This window comes from Astyanax mexicanus, chromosome 3 (genome assembly GCF_023375975.1).
Source record: "Astyanax mexicanus isolate ESR-SI-001 chromosome 3, AstMex3_surface, whole genome shotgun sequence".
In the NCBI taxonomy this organism is placed as follows: Eukaryota; Metazoa; Chordata; class Actinopteri; order Characiformes; family Acestrorhamphidae; genus Astyanax; species Astyanax mexicanus.
The window spans coordinates 36,485,477-36,505,663 of record NC_064410.1 but is presented as its reverse complement, the minus strand read 5'-3'; the positions used below and the strand labels follow the sequence as shown (position 1 = coordinate 36,505,663).

At 39.8% G+C, this 20,187-nt stretch overlaps 1 protein-coding gene across 2 annotated transcripts in view; it reads right to left on the bottom strand.

Annotated features, from left to right (window-relative positions):
- The window catches only part of jarid2b (jumonji, AT rich interactive domain 2b), a 184,704-nt gene that overhangs the window by 82,298 nt on the left and 82,219 nt on the right, over positions 1-20,187 (bottom strand). For both annotated transcript variants that reach the window (XM_022683099.2, XM_022683100.2), the window contains exon 2: positions 7,072-7,201. In XM_022683099.2, coding sequence (XP_022538820.1) covers positions 7,072-7,201 — 130 coding nt within the window. The remainder of the gene's footprint in view (positions 1-7,071; positions 7,202-20,187) is intronic.

Sequence of the window (20,187 nt, the reverse complement as noted above, 5' to 3'; positions counted from 1 at the left end):
GTTGTCTTGTCTAGAAATCAAACAATCTAAATCAAACAGCACCAAAAGAGTGTGATAGAAGGAGAAAGAAAAAAAGAAATAAAAAAGAGATGAGACTGAGATAAAACCTGAAAACAGAGAAAGTGAGCAGAAGAAAAAGTTAGACGAAAAATTAGCAAATTGGCAAACTAGCAATATAAAATGAAAAAAAATGTGTAAGTAAAATACAGAGAGAACAAAATATAAAAAGACTAAATCAAGAGAGAGAAAACAGAAAACGAATACTTAAAGCTAGAAAGAGAAAAAAAGCTATAGATAGAGCGGTGGAAAAAAAAGAAACACGTGAGAGGCAGAGAGAGAGAGAAAGAGAGAGGCAGAGAGAGAGAGAGAAATGGGGAAGAACTGGCGAGTGTAGGAGCGAGCACGCGAGAGAGCTCAGACAGTGATTGCAGGTTGGACGCTAGACTCGTAGTGACAGAGGGATAAATGAAGAGTGACAGTTGCTATAGCGATCACTCCTCTCCCCGCTCACATGCAGGAGCGTCTGTCCATCACTGTCTACACCCTACTGCCAGCCACACCCCTTAAAAAAAAAAGAAACACACACACACACACACACACACACTAAAGAACAGTGGGAAGATATAACAAAAGAACTGGTATTATTAACTATTATTATTCTATTAAGCATTATCATTGTCGCCACCACCACCACCACCACCACCACCACCACCACCACCACCAGCAATCAGTCCTGCAATAGCTCACAGCTGTACAGGAGGAAACCATAAATAACACTGATCCTTTAAACATCAATTGGTACTATTGGCAATGTGGGCATCGTGCCAAGTCCTGCTCGAAAATGAAATCTGCTTCTCTATTAAAAGTAGTCAGCCAAGATAGCATAAGGTGCTATAGGCTTTCCATGAAAAAACACTGCACTGACTTTTAGACTTGATATAACACAGTGGATCAACACCAGCAGATGTCCTGTCTCTCCAAACCATCACCGATCATCAGTCATTTTATATTTAATTTGTAAATCAAGGGTTCAGAGTCTGTAGGAAGAGTGGAGAGACACACAGTCCAAGCTGCTTGAGGTCTAGTGTGAAGTTTTCACCAATCAGTGATGGTTTGGGGAGACATGTCATCTGCTGGTGTTGGTCCCATTGGCTGTGACCGAAATGGCTCCCTATTTACTAGTTAGGGCACTATTGAGTATGTCAGCCATTTTTCTTTGAGTGTCCGAATCATAAGGGGGGATTCGAACGTGATTTTGAGGGCACTAAAAACTCCCATAATGCATCATGATTTATAGTAAACTTCGCTGCTTACTAAGCGAGCTGAATGTGTCCCAAAATGCTTTGCGGGTCTCGCAACTAAGCAACAGACAGCCGAAGAAACGGAGCGGACAGCGAGCCACCAGGGTTGCCAGATTGTTACAGTGGGATTCAGATAAAACCAATTTACAGGGTAAAACGTGTTTCAAATCCACAAAATTACAGAGAAAACCACCCAAACAGCTGATGTTCGTCATATTAACAATATTACAGGGTTTATTCCAACATGATCTTAACTAAAATACCATAAATATCTTAAATATCACTGATTACAAAACAATATATTTAAATGAGTTTATCTGCATATTTGTATTATGTGTTTTGTGCCTTGTATCATTGGACACACGAAACAAAAACTTAAAAACAGTACATAAAAACAACCTTACAAGCAATGAAAGAAAGAAATAACTTACTCACATATAATAACGAACATAAACACAACTTCAAATTTCCATCATCAGGACTAAAAGCTCTGTCTCTGCAGGGTTAGATATCTGCAACACCGCCGAGTTAAATTTCCAAACTCTTTACACTTGGTAGTTTTGTTCACCTGTCAAATCACAGCATTTCCTCCAGACAATTTCAGACACAACTCGACATTTGGCATGATACCACCCAATCTGGCAACAGAGCGAGCCGGTGTACGCTGCTATTTTTAAGGTTTTCTTCATGTAGTTCAGTAATGTGAGGATCTTCTTCTAAACAGCGTAAAAATAACAAACCAATAAATAACTTCATGATCAGCTCAGAGCTTCACTATCTTTAAATCAGAGCTCAGCTCGTGTGTTTATGGAGTTTTAAACACGGTTCAGCCCCTCTCTCACCTGTTTGTGTTTATGCGAACGGTGCTGGCGCATGATAATGATGAGTTAGTGTCCGAATTCACTCCCGTTTTACCACTAATTAGTGAACTTATTCGTATCTCCCTACATAGCGCAACACTAATGAGGGAGTAGGGAGCCATTTCGGTCACAGCCAGTGTGTTTTATCAAGTCCAAGTCAAGTGAACTTACTGAAATACAGTAGCTTTTCAGATGATATTCAGGAGGCCCCACACAAATATTGCACAAGTCAATGCAGCGTTCTTTAGCTTTTGTAGGATGGTAAGTGGCGAAAGTTATTAGACAGGACACAAATTCCTGTCCCGTGACTTTTGGTATGTCTGTGCAAAGTTTAAATTTCACCCTGTTTAAAATATTTGTACCATGCTTGAACGGCTTCTTAAACTTAGCGTACGATATTATGTTGTAATCAGATTTGATCACAAGTCATTCTGAAATTAGTTTCATTTCTGTTGACATTTTAAAAGCTGTAAAGAGACTTTCATGCATACATATTCAAGTGCTATACACTGACTCATATTTCTGTTTCTACTGCAGAGTGAAAGGTGTATTTGCCCTGTATCAGTCTCTCTCTCTCACTTTATATTTGTTTGTTTTAAGCTGATGTGACTCCCCTGCTGTGTAAATCTGACTGTACTCTGCTCTCTCTCTCTCTCTCTGTAAAGACTCATGCTCGAGTGGACAGTAAGGTTAATGTCCTGCTGAGCTTTATACAGTTTTGTCCTCCTGCTCTGCTGCCAGGGGAACAGCCACGCTGCCTAGAGAGAATCCCAGCTTATAAGATAAAGAAATATAGATGTAAGCTCCTTATAAGACACACATTATAAGAGTAACACAGCTTCCTGGCTGGAGAGGTAGAGCATGTGCAGGACTGGCGTAATCCACTATGCAGAATCACAAATCAGAATTCTGCTTACGGCCAAACGATGCATTTGTTATCTTTCATAATGCTGATCCATGTGGATTTAGCTACATTCCGTAATAAGGTTAAACAGTTAAATACTTTTTTTTGGCCATTTTTAGAAAAAATGGTTCTACCATTACATTGCTAAACTAAACACGTTTGTATACATGTAAATAACTCCATGCTTTTTCTGTGTCTATTTCACTTATTGGACACTTATTGGATACATCTACACTAGTGCTCCCTACTGCCTGGTTTACCTAAAATATGAAATACGCCATGTAAGCTATATAAAATAAGCTACTTATCCGCTTATTTTGCAATTATCCAAACAGAAAAATTGGTATCATAATACACAGGTATATTGGTATCATAATACACAGCTCTGGAAAGAATTAAGAGAGCACTTCAGTTTCTGAATCAGGTTATCTGATTTAGTTATTTATAGGTATATGTTTAAGTAAAATGAACATTACTGATTTATTCTATAAACTACGAAAACAACGTTACTCCTAGAGCATTCATTTGCAGAAAATGAAAAAATGGCTGAAATAATAAAAAAAGATGCAGACCTTTCAGAAAATCAAAACTGATTCAGAAATCAATATTTGGTTGAATAACCCTGGTTTTTAATCACAGTTTTCATGCATCTTGGCATGTTCTCCTCCACCAGTCTTACACACTGATTTTGGATAACTTTATGCCTGCACTCCTGTTGCAAAAATTCAAGCAGTTCAGCTTGGTTTGATGGCTTGTGATCATCCATCTTCCTCTTGATTATATTCCAGAGGTTTTAATTAGGTAAAAACAAAGAAATGTATCATTTTTAAATGGTCTCTTATTTTTTCCAGAGCTGTTTATCCAGATTAAGTGGAGCTGTTACTAAAAAGTATAGGATAAATCCAGGTGTGGCAAGTTTCCCCCTGCCTCTGTCTCTCTGGGGAAATCCCTCTCAGTTCCTTTGTGTGATAGAACAGCATGGCTGGCTCTTGAGGTTTGTGTGAGGGGGGAAACCTAGTGGGAGTGTGAGTGCTGGTGTCAGACAAACAGCATCAGACAACTTCCAATGTCCATAGAGCTTTGTTCTTATACCTTCAGCCAACATAAACACACTGTAGACTTCGTAACCTCTCATCATTTAACAACATTAAAAGGAAATCACTCAATTTTGACTGGATAGGTATCACTCACTTATCCAAGTGTAAGTCCTTTTTACTCATGCGCATTTAACCTGAAGTGTTCTGGATATTATCCAGTGGAGATGTCCACTGGACATTAAACAAACTTTTACTTTTAATCACAGTGTGTATATTGACAATATACTTCTATTATGCATCCAGCAAATAAAAAAAAAAAAAACACTTCTTTCAGTATGATCCAAAACCAGAATAGTCAAATTAACACAAAAAAATACTGACTGCAGTGTTTTCTAAACAAAAGTGAACTAGACTAGACTAGACAAGGATTTATAAACGTTTTAAATTAAATTAAAAATAAATTTCAATGTTTTTTAAATGACTTTTTCATGCCTCTAAAACAAATTTAAATTACCATTTTTTAAACAGTGCAGCCATGGACAATAAAACCAACAAAAAAAATCAACTAAAACTATTATTAAAATTGATTAAAGTAGGCCTAAAATTAATCTGACACACTTTTTAATGATACAAATGTGTATCAGATCCTGAGAGCTCCATTGTGTAAGGCTAATTTACTGTATTAACACTGAGCTGATGTATTTGTTAGCTCAAAATACATTTTCTCCATCGATAAACAGAAACACAAAGATTTGTAGACCAAATTTCCATGACTTTTCCAAAACTATCTGGTAATTTATATTATTCCAAAACTTATCCAGGTCCAGAAATTACTTTTTTTTTTTTTAATTCCATGACTTTTCTAGGTGCTAGACACTCTAAAAATGAAAAAGCAGCATCATGGAATCGATGATCACAACAACTGGAATGAAAACGACTGCAAAACAAGGTGCTACTTTCATTTTCTGCGCGTCTATACTGGGCTCAACAAACTTGACAAAACTTGTGGTTTTGGACGGAAGCTTTGAAACAGTCTAAACCTCACAAAGCCCAGAGAGTAGGCCTCCGCCTCCATAAGCCCGGAGATGCTGCATAATGCCCAAGAAACTGATGTGTATGTTAAAACACTGACACAGACACACCAGAAGGTCTGCTTCTTAGGTTTGGCACTGAAGCTACTGAGGCAACTGCAGCATACATAAATCACACACTTGTCTCAAAACCTTATGCAATCTGAAGTAGACTAGCACACGAGATTCCTGACACTCTATGACTGAAGTGCCCTCTTCTCTGCTCTGACGCTGGTGGAAGACATCTGGCTGATGCTCTTATTTTCTTATTTTAGAGCTAACTGCATTTAAATAATGTTATACAGGTAGGTGAATGTTATTAATGAATGTTATATGTGGGGTCTGAATTTATTTTGATTATGTTCGCATGTTCTCAGAAAGCATACGGTGCAGACAGAATAGAGCAGTACCCATTAAAAGTTTAAGGGCAAACTTTTTTTTTTGTTGTTGTTCTAAGCACATTAGTTTGACTTTCTTCATTGTCACCATGTTTGATGTTGCCAGATTTGCTTGATTTTGAACAGTTCACTAGTGAACGCACTGACTAACATAAATGCCAATGTGAAGTATGTGGGCAGTGATGATTACATGCAAAGATTGGTAAAACATTTTCCCACTATAGCTGCAACTAATGATTATTTTGGTAGTCGACTAATGTAATGATTATTTTTTTGATTAGTCGATTAGTCAACGATTATTTTTACCATGTCTTCCATCTCTAAAAAATGATAGAAACAGTTGAACATGATATTTAAAAGCCAAATAAATTTCTAGATGTTTTTTTTTTTTTTGTCCCCAATTTACACGGCCAATTACCCAACCCACTCATTAGGACTCCCCCATCACTAGTAATACCCCAACACACCAGGAGTGTGAAGACTAACACATGCTTCCTCCGATACATGTGAAGCCAACCACAGCTTCTTTTCGAGGCCCTGTACTGCAGACATCACCCTAGGAGTGATGTGGGTAAAGAGAGCACCATCTACCCACCCGGAAGGAGCAGGGCCAATTGTGCTTCCTCTTAGTGCCGGAAGCTTGATGGAAAAGCTGCATGAGCGGGGGTTCGATCCAGCGCTTTAGACCGCTGGACCACTCGGCACCCCCTAGATGTTGTTTAAACACGAAAATGACTGAAATTAGTTATTATATATGTAATCTGTTGTGTTTAGGCCCTTTGAAAACACACAGTAAGTTGAGTGAGTCATTTACCCATCTCCCATTGCGCTTCTGTTCCCAGCACTTTGAGTAATACGATACTGCTACAAATTATTATTAACGATTGGTTGACAGTGAAATTTATAGTCGACAAATTTAAATAATCGACATTGTAGATTATATTGACTAATGCAGCCCTATTACCCACAAATCTACAACAACTGCACCATGAATAAACTACACATTTTACCCTTGTCCTTTGTGTGAGTTTAGTGTAATTAGCCTCCAATTAAGCAACATCCCACCAATTACAGTATTTTACAAACTATAAGGCGCACTATCAATGAACGACTATTTTCTGTGCTGTGGTTAGCAGCTTATGCTTATACTGCTCCAGCCTTGGTGCTGGAGAAACTTCACTGAAACTTCTTTATAATCTGTATTTCAGCGATGTAGCTTTACTGCTCCGTACAACCTGACTGATGAAATTCATACAGAAGGCGTGGCAGATTATAAGGCGCACTGACTATTTTGGGGAAAATTAAAGAATTTTAAGTGCACCTTATAGTGCAAAAAATACGGTAATCAGCTCTTATCTGAACTACACTGGAAACAAAACAAACTACACAAGAACAGAACACTTCTCCATTATGGAGTACAGCAAGGGTGTATCCTAGGGTTCCCTAAAAAGTATTCTTAGATTCTCAGAGACAAAGGCTACAGACCCAAACATCAACTTACCGTTTTTGGCTCCATCGCTGAGGCCATCACCAGGCTGCCGTTTCTGTGCACTTTTAAACTCCTTCAGCGACAGATAGAGCACCTTCCGCACCACTCGCTCCTCCGACCAGGGGATCCCATCACTGTCATCCTACAAACATAGAAAGAAACAGGTCAGTCAGTCTACTCCACTTACATTACTTCATTCATCATGAGAGGAGTTCTGAGGTTTTGACATGACAGCAAATTTTACCATATGTTTAATGCTCAGAATACAGACAACATTATAATCAGTATCATTAAACAGTCAGAACAAGGAAAATCTAATTTATCCAAGAAGTCTGGGAAGAAAGTGGAGGCAGACATGCACACACAAACACACACACACACACTCACATACACACCCACCCATATGCGCACACTTCCCCTCTTACATCAAATGAGAGGATATTATTGTAATGAGGTCACAGACGCCTTTCTCTTACATCCTTTTCCAATCTCCCCATATTTCATAATTCATTGTATCTTATTTTATTTTAAACAGCCACTCGTCACCACAAACCCACAGAGGCAGCTCCTCCACGCTGACGTGCACTTCCTCTCCCTAAATACTCACTTCCTTTCCAAGCTTCTCGACACCAGAGAAAGATGTGCACTGTGGGGGATTTTCATGGAAGCTCCAATAGAAACATCTGGTTAAACTGTATTTGACTTGTATTTAAACACTGCGTGAGCTGGTCACCATTTCCATATTTTACACAGGTCCAAAAAGCATGACTAAAGGAAGAAAACACTATTTTCCATTTATTATTGTAAAATCTATGCCAACAATCAATTGATAGCGGATAATGAATGGACAACTTAGCGACTGTAGTATTCAATGAGCTGAAAGACACTTTCTAAAACATTGCTTCCATAGATTTAGCCATAAATGTCATATTTATAAAGACTTAAATGCATTATTTATATGCCTTTAAACCTTCATATAAAAACTATTTATATGTTCTACTGAAAGTCAAGATTTAACACTTTTAGACAGTAAATGTAGCAGAGTTATAATAAAAGTGCTTTTAATAGGCTGGCTTAACTACAGGCTTACAATAAGCACAATAAAATCTGTGCTATGTGTTAGTGAGAGAGCGAGTGAGCGAGAAAGCAAGTAAGTGAAAGAGCATAAGAGAGAGAGAGAGAGAGAGAGAGAGAGAGAGAGAGAAAGTGTGCGAGACTGAGAAGTGAGAGAGACAGCATAAGAGAGACAGAGCAAGAGTGATAGTGTGTGGAAGACAGAGAGAGAGAGAGAGAGAGAGAGAGAGAGAGAAATAAAGACTGAGTGAGTGAGAGAGAGAAAGTGAGAAGTGAGAAAGAGACACAGACAGAGAGCCCGAAACAGAGAGCATGTGTGTGAGAGCAAGAAGCAAAAGAGACGGCATGAAAGAGACAGAGCATAAGAGTGTAAATGTGTGAGAGAGAAAGAGAGAGACACAGACAGACAGAGCAATAAAATCAGAATGAGTGAAAAAAAAAGCGAGAGAGAAAGTGAGGAGTGAGAGAGAGACAGAGAAATAAATAGAGCGTGTGTGACAGTGAGAAGCGAGAGAGCAAGAGACAGAGCAAGAGCATGTGAGTGTGAGACATAGAGAGTGAGAAAGAGAGAAAGTGAGGAGTGAGAGAGACAGAAAGAAAGAAAGAGTGTGTGCGAGAGTGAGAAGCGAAAGAGCGAGAGAGACAGCACAAGGGAGACCGAGCAAGACCGTGTGATTGTGTGAGAGAGAGAATTGATTTATAAAAACATCACACAAAAATCACAAAATGATTTAAAAAAATATTTATAAAACGATATAAAAGAACGCAAGAGAAAGAAAGAGCAAGTGTGAGAGTGAGACAGGGAGGAAACAATAATTAAAAAGAATGAAAGATCTTGAGCATGAGAGAAAATGAGAGAGAACGTGTGTGAGAGTGTGGCAGAATGAAAGGAGCATGTGCTTTGGCAGTACGTGTAACAGTGAAGATATGAAGTCAGATTTTGTCTGAGAGTTCTGTAGCTGATGTCTGAGACCCTGCTGAGCTCTGCAGCTCTGCAGACAGAGAGGACAGATCAAAGCTGTCCAATGGCAGGGCACTACATGGCCACGGCAAAGAGGAAATGACATCACAAGACGTGCCTCAAAGTAAAGTCAGGAGCCGAGGACGGAGAGCCCTTGCTCGAGCTGATGCATGAAGGCTCCTCTTAGAGACTCAGTCGCAGTTGGTGGGGAAGCCTGAGCCGGATGTACAGACACACAAGGATAAATAAGCCGTAAACCACGCAACAGCACAATAACAATAACAATGGATGGAACAATGGTGATACGTTTAAAAACTCATTATAGGCCTGTCAGGACAATTACATTATAGACTTATTCCACTATTTGTATAATATTTTATGGCATTTAAAGCTGATGTCTGTACATTTTAGGATCTGGGGGATTTAGAGCCCTCTCTGGTAAGAACAGGTAATGGCACCGAGCATGCGGAAGAATCATTTTAAACTAGGCAGGTGTGATGCGGTCTCCTTTCAGCGCGGATGAATCCGACTTCCAGGTTTCCAGGCTCTTTGGTTTTACAATGAGTGAATGAGATACTGAGCTCTGAGTTTCCCCTTCTGAAGTCTCCATTGCTCCACCAGCTGCTTGCGTTCAGTAAAACTGAGCCGGATCCTCTTTTAGAGGCTGTATCTGTTACGTAAGTACATAAAGATGTGTGACGTGGCCAGAAGAACTCCTGCAAAAAGCAACCCGACACCCCAGTTTTTTAAAATAAATATATATTAATTAAGATATGCAGGGGTATTTGTTCTAGCACACTGGTACCATTAAACACAATATTTTGTCTCTTCCCCATTTAGAAATGCTTCTACTTTTAGTTTAGAAACAAACTGAAACAACATACTGCCACATTAATGGTCTTAAAATGCAAAATATATTGTTTATTGTAATTAATAAAAAGAATTAAATTGAAGCCAGGTTGGCTTCTATTTTATGCTAAAACCTATATATCTTTTTCCAGTGCACAATATATTTCAGACATTCCACTTACGAAAAAACACATAGACCGTCTAAAGCGGAGAAAAGTGACAGCGCAACCGCTCTCTTTCTCTCTCTCTCTTGCCGTCTCTCCCTCTCTGTTTCTCTCCTGCAGACAGAGCTAAATCCCTCATATGCCCTGTCCCATTACACTGCTTCCAGGGAATACACACACTTTTACTGACAGAATGAGATTCGGCCTCTCTGAGGACCCATTACTCACACGGAGGATCGAGTTTTTCCCTAAAAACACTCGCAGGACAGAACCCTCCACACAGAGAGACCCACCACAGAAAAAACCTGATGAATCTGGAGAAAAAAAAAACTGCCCAATTAAAGCAGGAGGATCTGGAGTGGGTTCATTGTTTTCTATGGGGGAAATATTAAGGAGGGTTTTTTTGGGGGGAAAACGAAAGGCATGTGTGCATATGTGTGTGTGTGCGTGTGTGTGTGTGTGTTTGTGTGTGAGCCAACACTGACAGGTGAGCTTCACATCTCCCAGCAGACGTGCACACACACACGCACACACACCCAACTCTACGCATTGACGCTCTGCAGCACCTGACAGAAGCTGATTGGGTGTGTAGAGTGTGAAACCACCAGAGCTCCTCGTTAGAGGCCCCTATGCACGTGTGAGCACACACTCAGACACAAACACACATACATACACACACACACACACACACACAAAATCCCAAATTAGACATCAATACAAAGTGGCAGGTTTTGTAAGGGACCTTGTATTATTGCGCTAATGTGCAAACAGCACAGTCCTTCAACAGGGAACGCTCATAATTGCACACGTGTGTTTGTGTGTGTGTGTGTGTGTGTGTGTGTGTGTGTGTGTGTGTGTGTGTGTGTGTGTGTGTGCGCACGCATGCATATGTGCTTGTGTGTGTGTGAGAAAGAGTGAGAGCTAGGCTAAATCCCTCGAAAGTGTGTGATGCTGTCACAGGATCCCCACAGCACAACACAATGGCAGGTTGGCAGGTACGCAGCAATTTACCCCCAGACTTCCCATCAGCCCCTCTCTCTCTCTCTCGCTCTCTCTCTCTCTCTCTCTCTCTCTCGCTCTCTCGCTCTCTCGCTCTCTCGCTCTCTCGCTCTCTCGCTCTCTCAGCGGTCTGGCACAGTGCCAGCTGCTCTCTCAATAGTGAATTACTGCTGTGGGCAGTAATTCAAAAACAAACAACTTTTGCTGTAAAAAGCGCTATATAAATAAAAAAGAATTAAATCAATTTTTTAGTCCTCTCTTTATTTATTTGTGTATACATTTTATTATTCCAATTATTTCTCTCTTTACTTATATTTTATTGCTTAATATTTTAGCCTGTCCACTTATCCTTTTATTTTGAAATATTTTCTCTTATTTAAATCTTATACTGTGTGCTGTTTTTTTTTTTTTTTAATGCTTTTACCATTTAATATTTGTTTATGAAGTTCAGTCCCTTTAAATTGTGAATGCTCAGCTGTATTGTAAACGAGGGCTACCCTTAATAATTTTACAGGGTGAAAATAAAGGTTGATTGATTGATTAAACAAGAGAAGACCTGAGAAACAAGCCTATTGGGTTGTTTTTTTTTAGTTTTATGAAATATATCTACATTTTTACATTTTGTTTTTCAATTTTGTCAATCAGTAAAAATGCACCAAAATAATAGACTATAAAATATTTTAAATCCAAGGTTCTTATGTTTGAATATTATCCTCTTATCATCATCATAGCCTTCGCTTGTATTGATGCTTTTTTGGAGAAAGCTGTGGAGCAGTGGGACTGTGGAATCAGTGGAAATGATGGTGCACCATGCATTTAAATTAGCCTTTTTTAAAAAAATATATAATATTAAAAAAATCTTTCCCTGATCTTTCAACAATTCCAAAACACACCCCCCCTCTCTACACACACACACACAAATCTGCGCTCTAAACTCTACAGTGAGCTGGAGGAATGTGGCTGATTTTTTTTTTTCCTCCGCCACAATCTGGCAACCTGCCAGCTTTATTTCCTCCGCAAGAAATTGCTGAGCTGTGTGCATGGTGTGAGTGTGAGTGTGTGTGTGTGTGTGTGTGTGTGAGAGAGATGGAGAGAGAAAGAACTCACAGCTGGAGGCTCAACATTTATGATATCACACAAAGACAATGATGACAACAGCAACAACAAAAACAAAAACATCTGCAAAACTCGCTGAAGATAATTCATGCCTGTCTGTTCCACATTAATACCGGCCGCAGAAGCCGCTCACTAACACACACACACACACACACACAAACACACTATTCACTCCTCAGGCTGAGACACACAAACACAACCACAACTACAACAGAGAAAGAAAGCCTCTGACGAGACACTCCAAAAAAAAAAAAGACTGGTGAGTTGTTACTGTCACACAAAGGACGACTGTAAACTAACTTTACAGGAGATGCGATCTTGTTCAAGGGAAATTGTCTCTTGGCCTTACCCTAATAAACCTCAAACATATTATCTAGTAGCCTTACTGCATTATCTTGTGGCCTCACCGCATTATCTTTCAGCCTTCATCGTGCAGATCTTGTGGCCTCAACACATTATCTCATGGATCTCAGGCCCTCATCTTATTTTTGTGGCCTCTTCACATTATCGCAAGAACTACTTTACTTCCTGCCAGGATTTACCTAACGAGGGTTATAGCAAACGTTCAACAAGCTCCAATTGAATTTCAAGTGTTTGTGAGTATATGTGCACAAATAAAACGGTGTTTGTGACCGCTGCTGAAATCAATGACTACTCTGAACAATCGTAAGTGCCTGTGCGTGCTCACGTACGTGTGTGTGTGTGAGCAACTCAAAATGAACAGCTTTCTAGGGTTAAAACACACACACACAGACAGAAATGAACAGTCTTCTCTCTATTAAGAAAAGAAAGCTAACAGACAGGGGTTTAAGTACAGAGCTGCAGAATCAACCAATCACATTCAAACTGGAGGAGAAACAAAGAGAGAAAAGCCTAATTTATCTGCACACGGGACACCCGCGCTTCTGCTGCAGATAAATATGCACTGGGAAGGGATTCATTAGCGGTGTGTGTGTGTGTGTGTGTGTGTGTATAAGGGGATTGCTCCAGTTTTAAAAACAAAACGAACGCACATTCACACGAGCGGCCTAAATATAGCTGTGCTCCTCATCGTCTGGAATTCATTGGCGAAGAATGTTGGCCCCGCGCCAGCTGGGAGACTTCACTTAACATGCTGAAATTTGTTACAACAACAAGCGCCACCCGAACAGACAAAACCAGAACACAAAGGAGAGGGAGAGAGAGAGAGAGAGAGAGAGAGAGAGAGAGAGAGAGAGAGAGAGAAAGCAGAAAGGGCTGCGAGAGAAAGTAAGAGCTGTGAGAGAGAAGTAGTAGATCTGGCAGAGCTGCAAGAGAGTGAATGAGTGTGATAGACAGAGAGAGCTGCAAGAGTGATACACAAAAAGAGCTGAGAGAGTGCTGAGAGAAAAAGAAAGAGCTGAGAGAAAAAGAAAGAGAGCTGAGAGAGCTGTGGCAGCGAGTGAGAAAGCTCCAAGACTGTAAAACAGAGAAATACATAAAAAGAGAAGCACAGTGCCGAGAGAGAGAGAGAGAGAGAGAGAGAGAGAGAGAGAGAGAGAGAGAGCTAGAGCTGTGATAGCTGTGTGAGAGAGCTGCAAGAGAGCATAAAAGAGCTGTGAGAAAGTGTGAAAGCAAAAAAAGCTGTGAGTGCAAACCGTAATAGCACAAGAAATAGCACAAAATAAAGCAGAAAGAGAGCTGGTAGAGAGAGCAAGAGTTGTGAGAGTAAATGCAGACAGAGAGAGAGACAGAGAGAGAGACAGAGAGAGAGACAGAGAGAGAGACAGAGAGAGAGACAGAGAGAGAGACAGAGCACAGGAGCATGAAAAATCTGCAAGAGATAGAGACAATAAAATGAAATAAAAAGAGAAGAAAAAGTACTAAGACAGAGCAAGAGCTGAGAGCGCAAATACAGAAAGAGAGAGTGCGAGGAAGAAAAAGAAAAAAGAGAGAGAGAGAGAAAGTCTGCAAGAAAGCTGCAAGCATGCAGGAGATATAGACAATAAAAAGACAAAAAATAGCTGAGAGAGAGCAAGAGCTGTAAGTGTAGACAGACAGACAGGCAGACAGACAGTCAGTCAGTCAGACAGACAGACAGATCACAATAGTGTAAGAGAACTGCAAGAATGCAAGAGATAGAGACAATAAAAAGAAAGAGCAGAAAGAGTGCTGAGTGAGAGAACTCCAGTGCTATGAGACTCCCTTACAGAGCAACAGGGATTCCTCACCTTTAAGCCACACATGTGCTCCAGATGTACAGGACATAACTTATTTTCTCTCTTTCACACTCTCTCTCTCTCTCTCTCTCTCTCACTTTTAAATCAATAGCAGGTGAGGAGACACTCCGAGAGATGTTTAATGAAGGAAAGTGGAAGAGAAGAAGGAAAGAAGGAGGGAAAAAAATAATAAAAAAATAAAAAATAAAGAGTACGAGAAAAAGGTAAGGACAGAGGTAACCAAGGAAGGAAAAGGAAAAAAGAAAAACATGTGCCAGACGCTCTACATTTCATACACTACCATGACTAAAGTTAAGCTATAGTTCTCTTTACAGTACTATACAGAAGTATAGTTTTATTGATGCAGCATATCTCACAGACTCTATGTCACTTTGCATAGATAAGCAATAAAGCATATGTTGATATGGCTTGAACCTGCCACTCGCATCTCTACTGGAGAACCAAAAGAGAAAAAGGAGAGAAAGAAAGAAAGAAAGAAAGAAGGAAAGACAGAAGAAATGGCAGAGCAAGAGCAAAAGCAAGAGACAGCAAGAGAAAAAGCGAGTGAGCGAGCGAGCTGTTAGTGGTTACATGAGGTCAGTGAAACCGCCTCATTACACCCAAACCTCACCGCCATGGAATGTACACACACGTACAGGGAGCATGTTCTATAGGATCTCCTTGAAAATGGACCACTTCCATCTGCCTGCTTTCAGCAGGTCACGGAACAGCAGTCAGACTGAGCTGCTCACAATCGTGAGCTGCACCTGCGAGATCTCTGTCCTGATCTACCTTTCTCTCTACCTCACACTCTCTCTCACAAATTAAATGAATAAAATAAATAAAAATAAACTCCTCAATCAAATCATGCTGAAATTGAACTTGAGTAAATTATTTGTAAATGTGGCTCTTTTAATTCCGTTCATCGTTCAACTCTGGCGAGAAAAAAAAAAGAATATAATTAAATTCCAATTTTCGATACCAGATTTTGAAGTATAAAGAATGAACGTCTATTTTCTGGTCTAGTTTCATGCATAAGGCACACCAGATTATAAGGGCATTATGAGACACTTGAAAGGAACAAGGGTGTCTCCATTGTTTTCTTTTTAATTCAGTACGTCTTGCCGCTGGGTGGGTAAATTAATAAAGCTAAGCTAAGTAAACAAAACTGTAATTCATAAATAAAAAAAAACGAGCGCTGAACATTAATCTACACAGATTTCTCTCCTGAAAACTGTTTATTTGGGTCAATAAAGTGCTTCAGTATATTTATAGTAAGCTTAGATTTCCAGATTTCCACTAAGGCTGGGTGCAGCAGCATTAGCATTAGCATTAGTGGTTAACTACAGTGCTACACTAAGGGACCCTGAGTGTTCCGGTAAGCCAGGGCAATATTAGCTAGCGGTTCATCCAACGTAGCTTGTTTTAACATGGTAAAAGCACAGGCTAGGTCTTGGGGCATCACTATTAATGGGAGGAGTCCTAATGAGTGGGTTGGGTAATTGGCTATGTAAACTGGCGAGGAAATAAGATTAAAATTAAGAAAAATAAAAAGCGCAGGCTTTTTTTAAGCTAGCGCTTAGCATTACCTGCTAAGATGCACTGACTTTAAAGTGCGCAATATAGTGCAAAAAAATACTGATACGGACACCATCTCTGACCTAACTCTTATATATCTTATATATTGTTTTTATATATAATATAAAACTAATATTTATTGGTTGAGTAACTGCACACATGAAAAGTTTCAGACATATGAAAAAACAAACATTGGCACTCACAATTACACGTGCAATTAGGAAATCATGGTAGTAACTTTTCCAGCACTGTTCAATGATGTCTTTCTCAAAAAAAATAAAATAAATAAATAAATAAATAATGCAGGTCACTAGCTTTTGAAACACTGGTCAGCTAACGGCAAACTGAACCTCCAGCAACCCATGCTCATATAATGAACCTTTTTCACAGTCTCGTAGATTCAATCCAAAAGCTGAGGTCAGCTGGGGTGCTCAGCACTTTTATATTTTCCATGAGAAAATGTTGAGTGCTTGACTTTAATCATGCAGAATATCACCCTCATTTTAAGGTCTCTCTTCTAAATTCTTCAGCCACCTACAAAGAGCAGCCTCAAGTCAGTGCATTTCCAACCCAGGCCAATGGTTTTCTTCCAGCAAATGGAACGGCAAGGCGTAGTTTACCGCTGTTCTGAGCTTTCCAGCCAACCAAAACACTGCCCTGAGTGACTGGTGCCCGAGCAGCGGCGGGGTCTGCGAGTGCTCAAAACTGCCAGCGTGAGGGGCTGGATTTCTTCAGCTCTAATCCTGAACACACTGCGAGCTTTCTGATTAAAACTCACAGTGGCTTATTAAAACACCAAATCAATCAATCACGCACGCAGCATAACAGCGAAACGAAAGGCATACGAGACTCGCTGCTCATTTTTCACTCTCTTCAATCTCTCTCCTCCTTTCCTGTTCCCTCTCTTTGAGTACACTTTAAAGTAGGGATGTATCGATGTGGGAATTCTGGGCCGATGCTGATATCTGATATTACATATGTATATATCTGCCAGTGACTATACACAATTATTACTTATAACACCCTAGTATAAGCTTAGAAACAAATGTATAATTAATTTCCCTTACATTTTACCTTTCATCCAGATGTATGCAATCAATAAAATGCATCTCATTGATAAAAAGGTATCTCATTGCTTTGGTCAATGTCGGCCAATTGTTGCACTGAGGCCAGTAATTCTTGGTCCCTGTCCAACATAAAACAAATATATCAGCAAATATCAGTTGAAGTCAGACCAATGTTAATGTTCCTAAAAGAAATATACAGCTCTGGAAAAAATATATAGGTTTATGTTTGAGTAAAATGAACATTGTTGTTTTATTCTATAAACTACGGACAACATCTCCCAAATTCTAAATAAAAATATTGTAACTTAGAGCATTTATTTACAGAAAATGAGAAATGATTTTTCAGACCTCAAATAATGCAAAGAAAACAAGTTCACATTTATTACGTTTTAAGAGTTCAGAAATCAATATTTGGTGGAATAAACCTGGTTTTTAATCACAGTTTTCCTGTATCTTGGCATGTTCTCCTCCACCAGTCTTACACACTGCTTTTGGATAAGTTTATGCCTTTACTCCTGGTGCAAAAATTCAAGCAGATCAGCTTGGTTTGATGGCTTGTGATCATCCATCTTCCTCTTGATTATATTCCAGAGGTTTTCAATTTGGTAAAATCTAGAAAATCATAATTTTTAAGTGGCCTCTTATTGTTTTCCAGAGATGTATATATTTCTGATCTTCTTTAAAAGCCTGTCTGGTTTGGGCGAAGACCTGCAACGTGACGCACGACTCTGGTGTGGAATTAGGACAGACCAAAACTAAACTGAACAATTTCCTGCACAGCCATTCCAAACCACAATCAGCTGGAGCGCTTGGGGCTGTTATGAATTCTCGAACTGAAGCGGTCTCCCATGACCTCCTGACTCGGCCGCGAGCTGCTGTTTATTTGGAGCTGAAGGGAAGGTGGTTCGGCCCTGCAGCTGGGAGTGTGAAGATGGCAGAACTGCACAAACTTTGGAGGAAATGGAACAAGAAACATGACTGTCAAAAAAGGCAGTCGTTATCTGAGACATAGTAATAGCAGCAGTGGTTTGAGATGCAGTAGTTGGAGCCTAGGCCATTGTTGTACTCCAAGCGGTAGTTGTATTCTATGACTGAGGAGAAGTAGTCTTAAAACACAGATGTAGAATAAGACCTAGTAGAACTAGTAGTAGGAAATGCTAAGATCTATTAGAAGTTTAAACACAGTAGTAGCCTATGCTGTGTTGGTAGTAGAAAGTCTAAGAAAGAAAATAGTAGTCCAAGGCCCAATCCCATTTCAACCCTTGGCTGTATCCTATTTACCCGACTTGAGTCCCAATTCTCGTTAGGCTGGAGGGGTAGGTTAGGGGAAGGGATAGGGCTTGTTAGCCCTTCAAACTGAGATTTTCCAAAAGCACACTTCAAACCAAGGGGTATGAGAATCACTGGTAAGAAACCCAGAAATGTAAATGTTTTCCCTGTTAAAAGTGACTATCAGCATTATATTACTACAGTTTAATGTGTAGTTTTAATGTTTTAATGCCATATTTTTCAGCAAGCTAGCTAGCTAACTTTTCCGTTGCACCTTAAATGGTGCAACAGCCGGCAGGGGCTGCATCATTTAAAGCGGAATGGAAAAATAAAGTAAAATAAAAGCTAATCAAAGCTAATTTCAGCTCACCATCACAGATAAATTAAGAAATGGACAATATTAGTTCATTTCTGAACCCCCCACCCTTTTTGAAGACATACAATACCCTAAAATTAGCTAGTTAGCAGCTAGGTTACTGAACTTTAGCAATCCGGATGATGTAGCTAGTGCTTGAAGGGTTGCACCAATTCTTAGGGTGGAGCATTTCACCCCTCAAAGACAAGGGGTAGGGGTAAGTGGTATGGAAAATGTGGTCATAAGGCCAAACGTGTGTCTCAGACTGCCTTTATTTAGCTTACAGCACAGTATTGAGTGCAGAATATTGTTTGATGAAAACTGATTTCATCTGATAAAATTTGTGAACATATATACATTAAGAAACTGTAAACACTGGAAATGGAAAAAAAAAGTTTAAAGAGGAGTTTTAAGAGGGCTGATAAGGGCTGTAAAGGAAGGTGAGAAACACATACAGAGATAGACTGACAGAGAGAGAAAGAAAGAGAGACAGAGAGAATTGAAAGGTTTGTGAGCACAGGGCTCAGGGTGAGTCACTAAACTGGAGGCACTCTGAGTATTCTCTGCATTTTCACATTTACACACAGACACACACATACACACACAGAATGAGGCTAATTTCCTCCTGTGGTTGGCAAATGGAGAGTGTGAGAGGTGGTTTACATCTGTATGTGTGTGAGAAAGGTGTAGGTGTGTGTGTGTGTGTGTGTGTGGTTTGAGAGAGGAATGTGCAGCATCAGAGCAGAGAGCAGAGTGATGAGGAAAGTGGATGGTTTCCAGCAGCACGGCATGCAGGCCTGCTGCATGTGGTTCAGCTAACCCTCAACCGTCAAGAGTTTAATCCACTGCTGGAATCTAATAACATACTAATTACAATTACACCGTGTATCAACGCCTATCTGTTCTCATGTCAGGAACTGACGAATACGGCAAAAAGGTAAAAACGAGACAACAACACAACAAGGTGTGGTGTACAAGGTGCTCACTTAAACAACCCTGCTTTACTGCTCTTCTTCTATCTGCTTTTCTCATCTCTTTCTCTCTCTCTCTCCCATCTCTCTGATGAGATCTCTGTAATGGATCTGACAGTCCCACACACACACACAAACACACACACACACACACACACACACACACACACACACACACACACAGTACGAGTCTTTAATAAATAAGCACGACGGGGTTTCAGCAGCATGGCTGCACGCAGCAGCGGAGGAGCACAACAAAGCTGAAATCAAAGTGTGTAATCAGTATGGAGGGATTTAGAGGAATCGCACTGACAACGCTTCTTCAGGATGGTGAAAAGAAATCGCTGCACACAAAACTGGCAACATCACCCACCACCCACACACCTTTGTATGTATAGTGACATGAAAATAATAGTTATTATGAAATGTGTGCATATATATATATATATATATATATATATATATATAAAGTATTGGCTGTATAAGTTGTAGGGTGAACACTCAGGTGTGAAATTGACTTTGAGTGTATTAATACATGATAAAAAAAA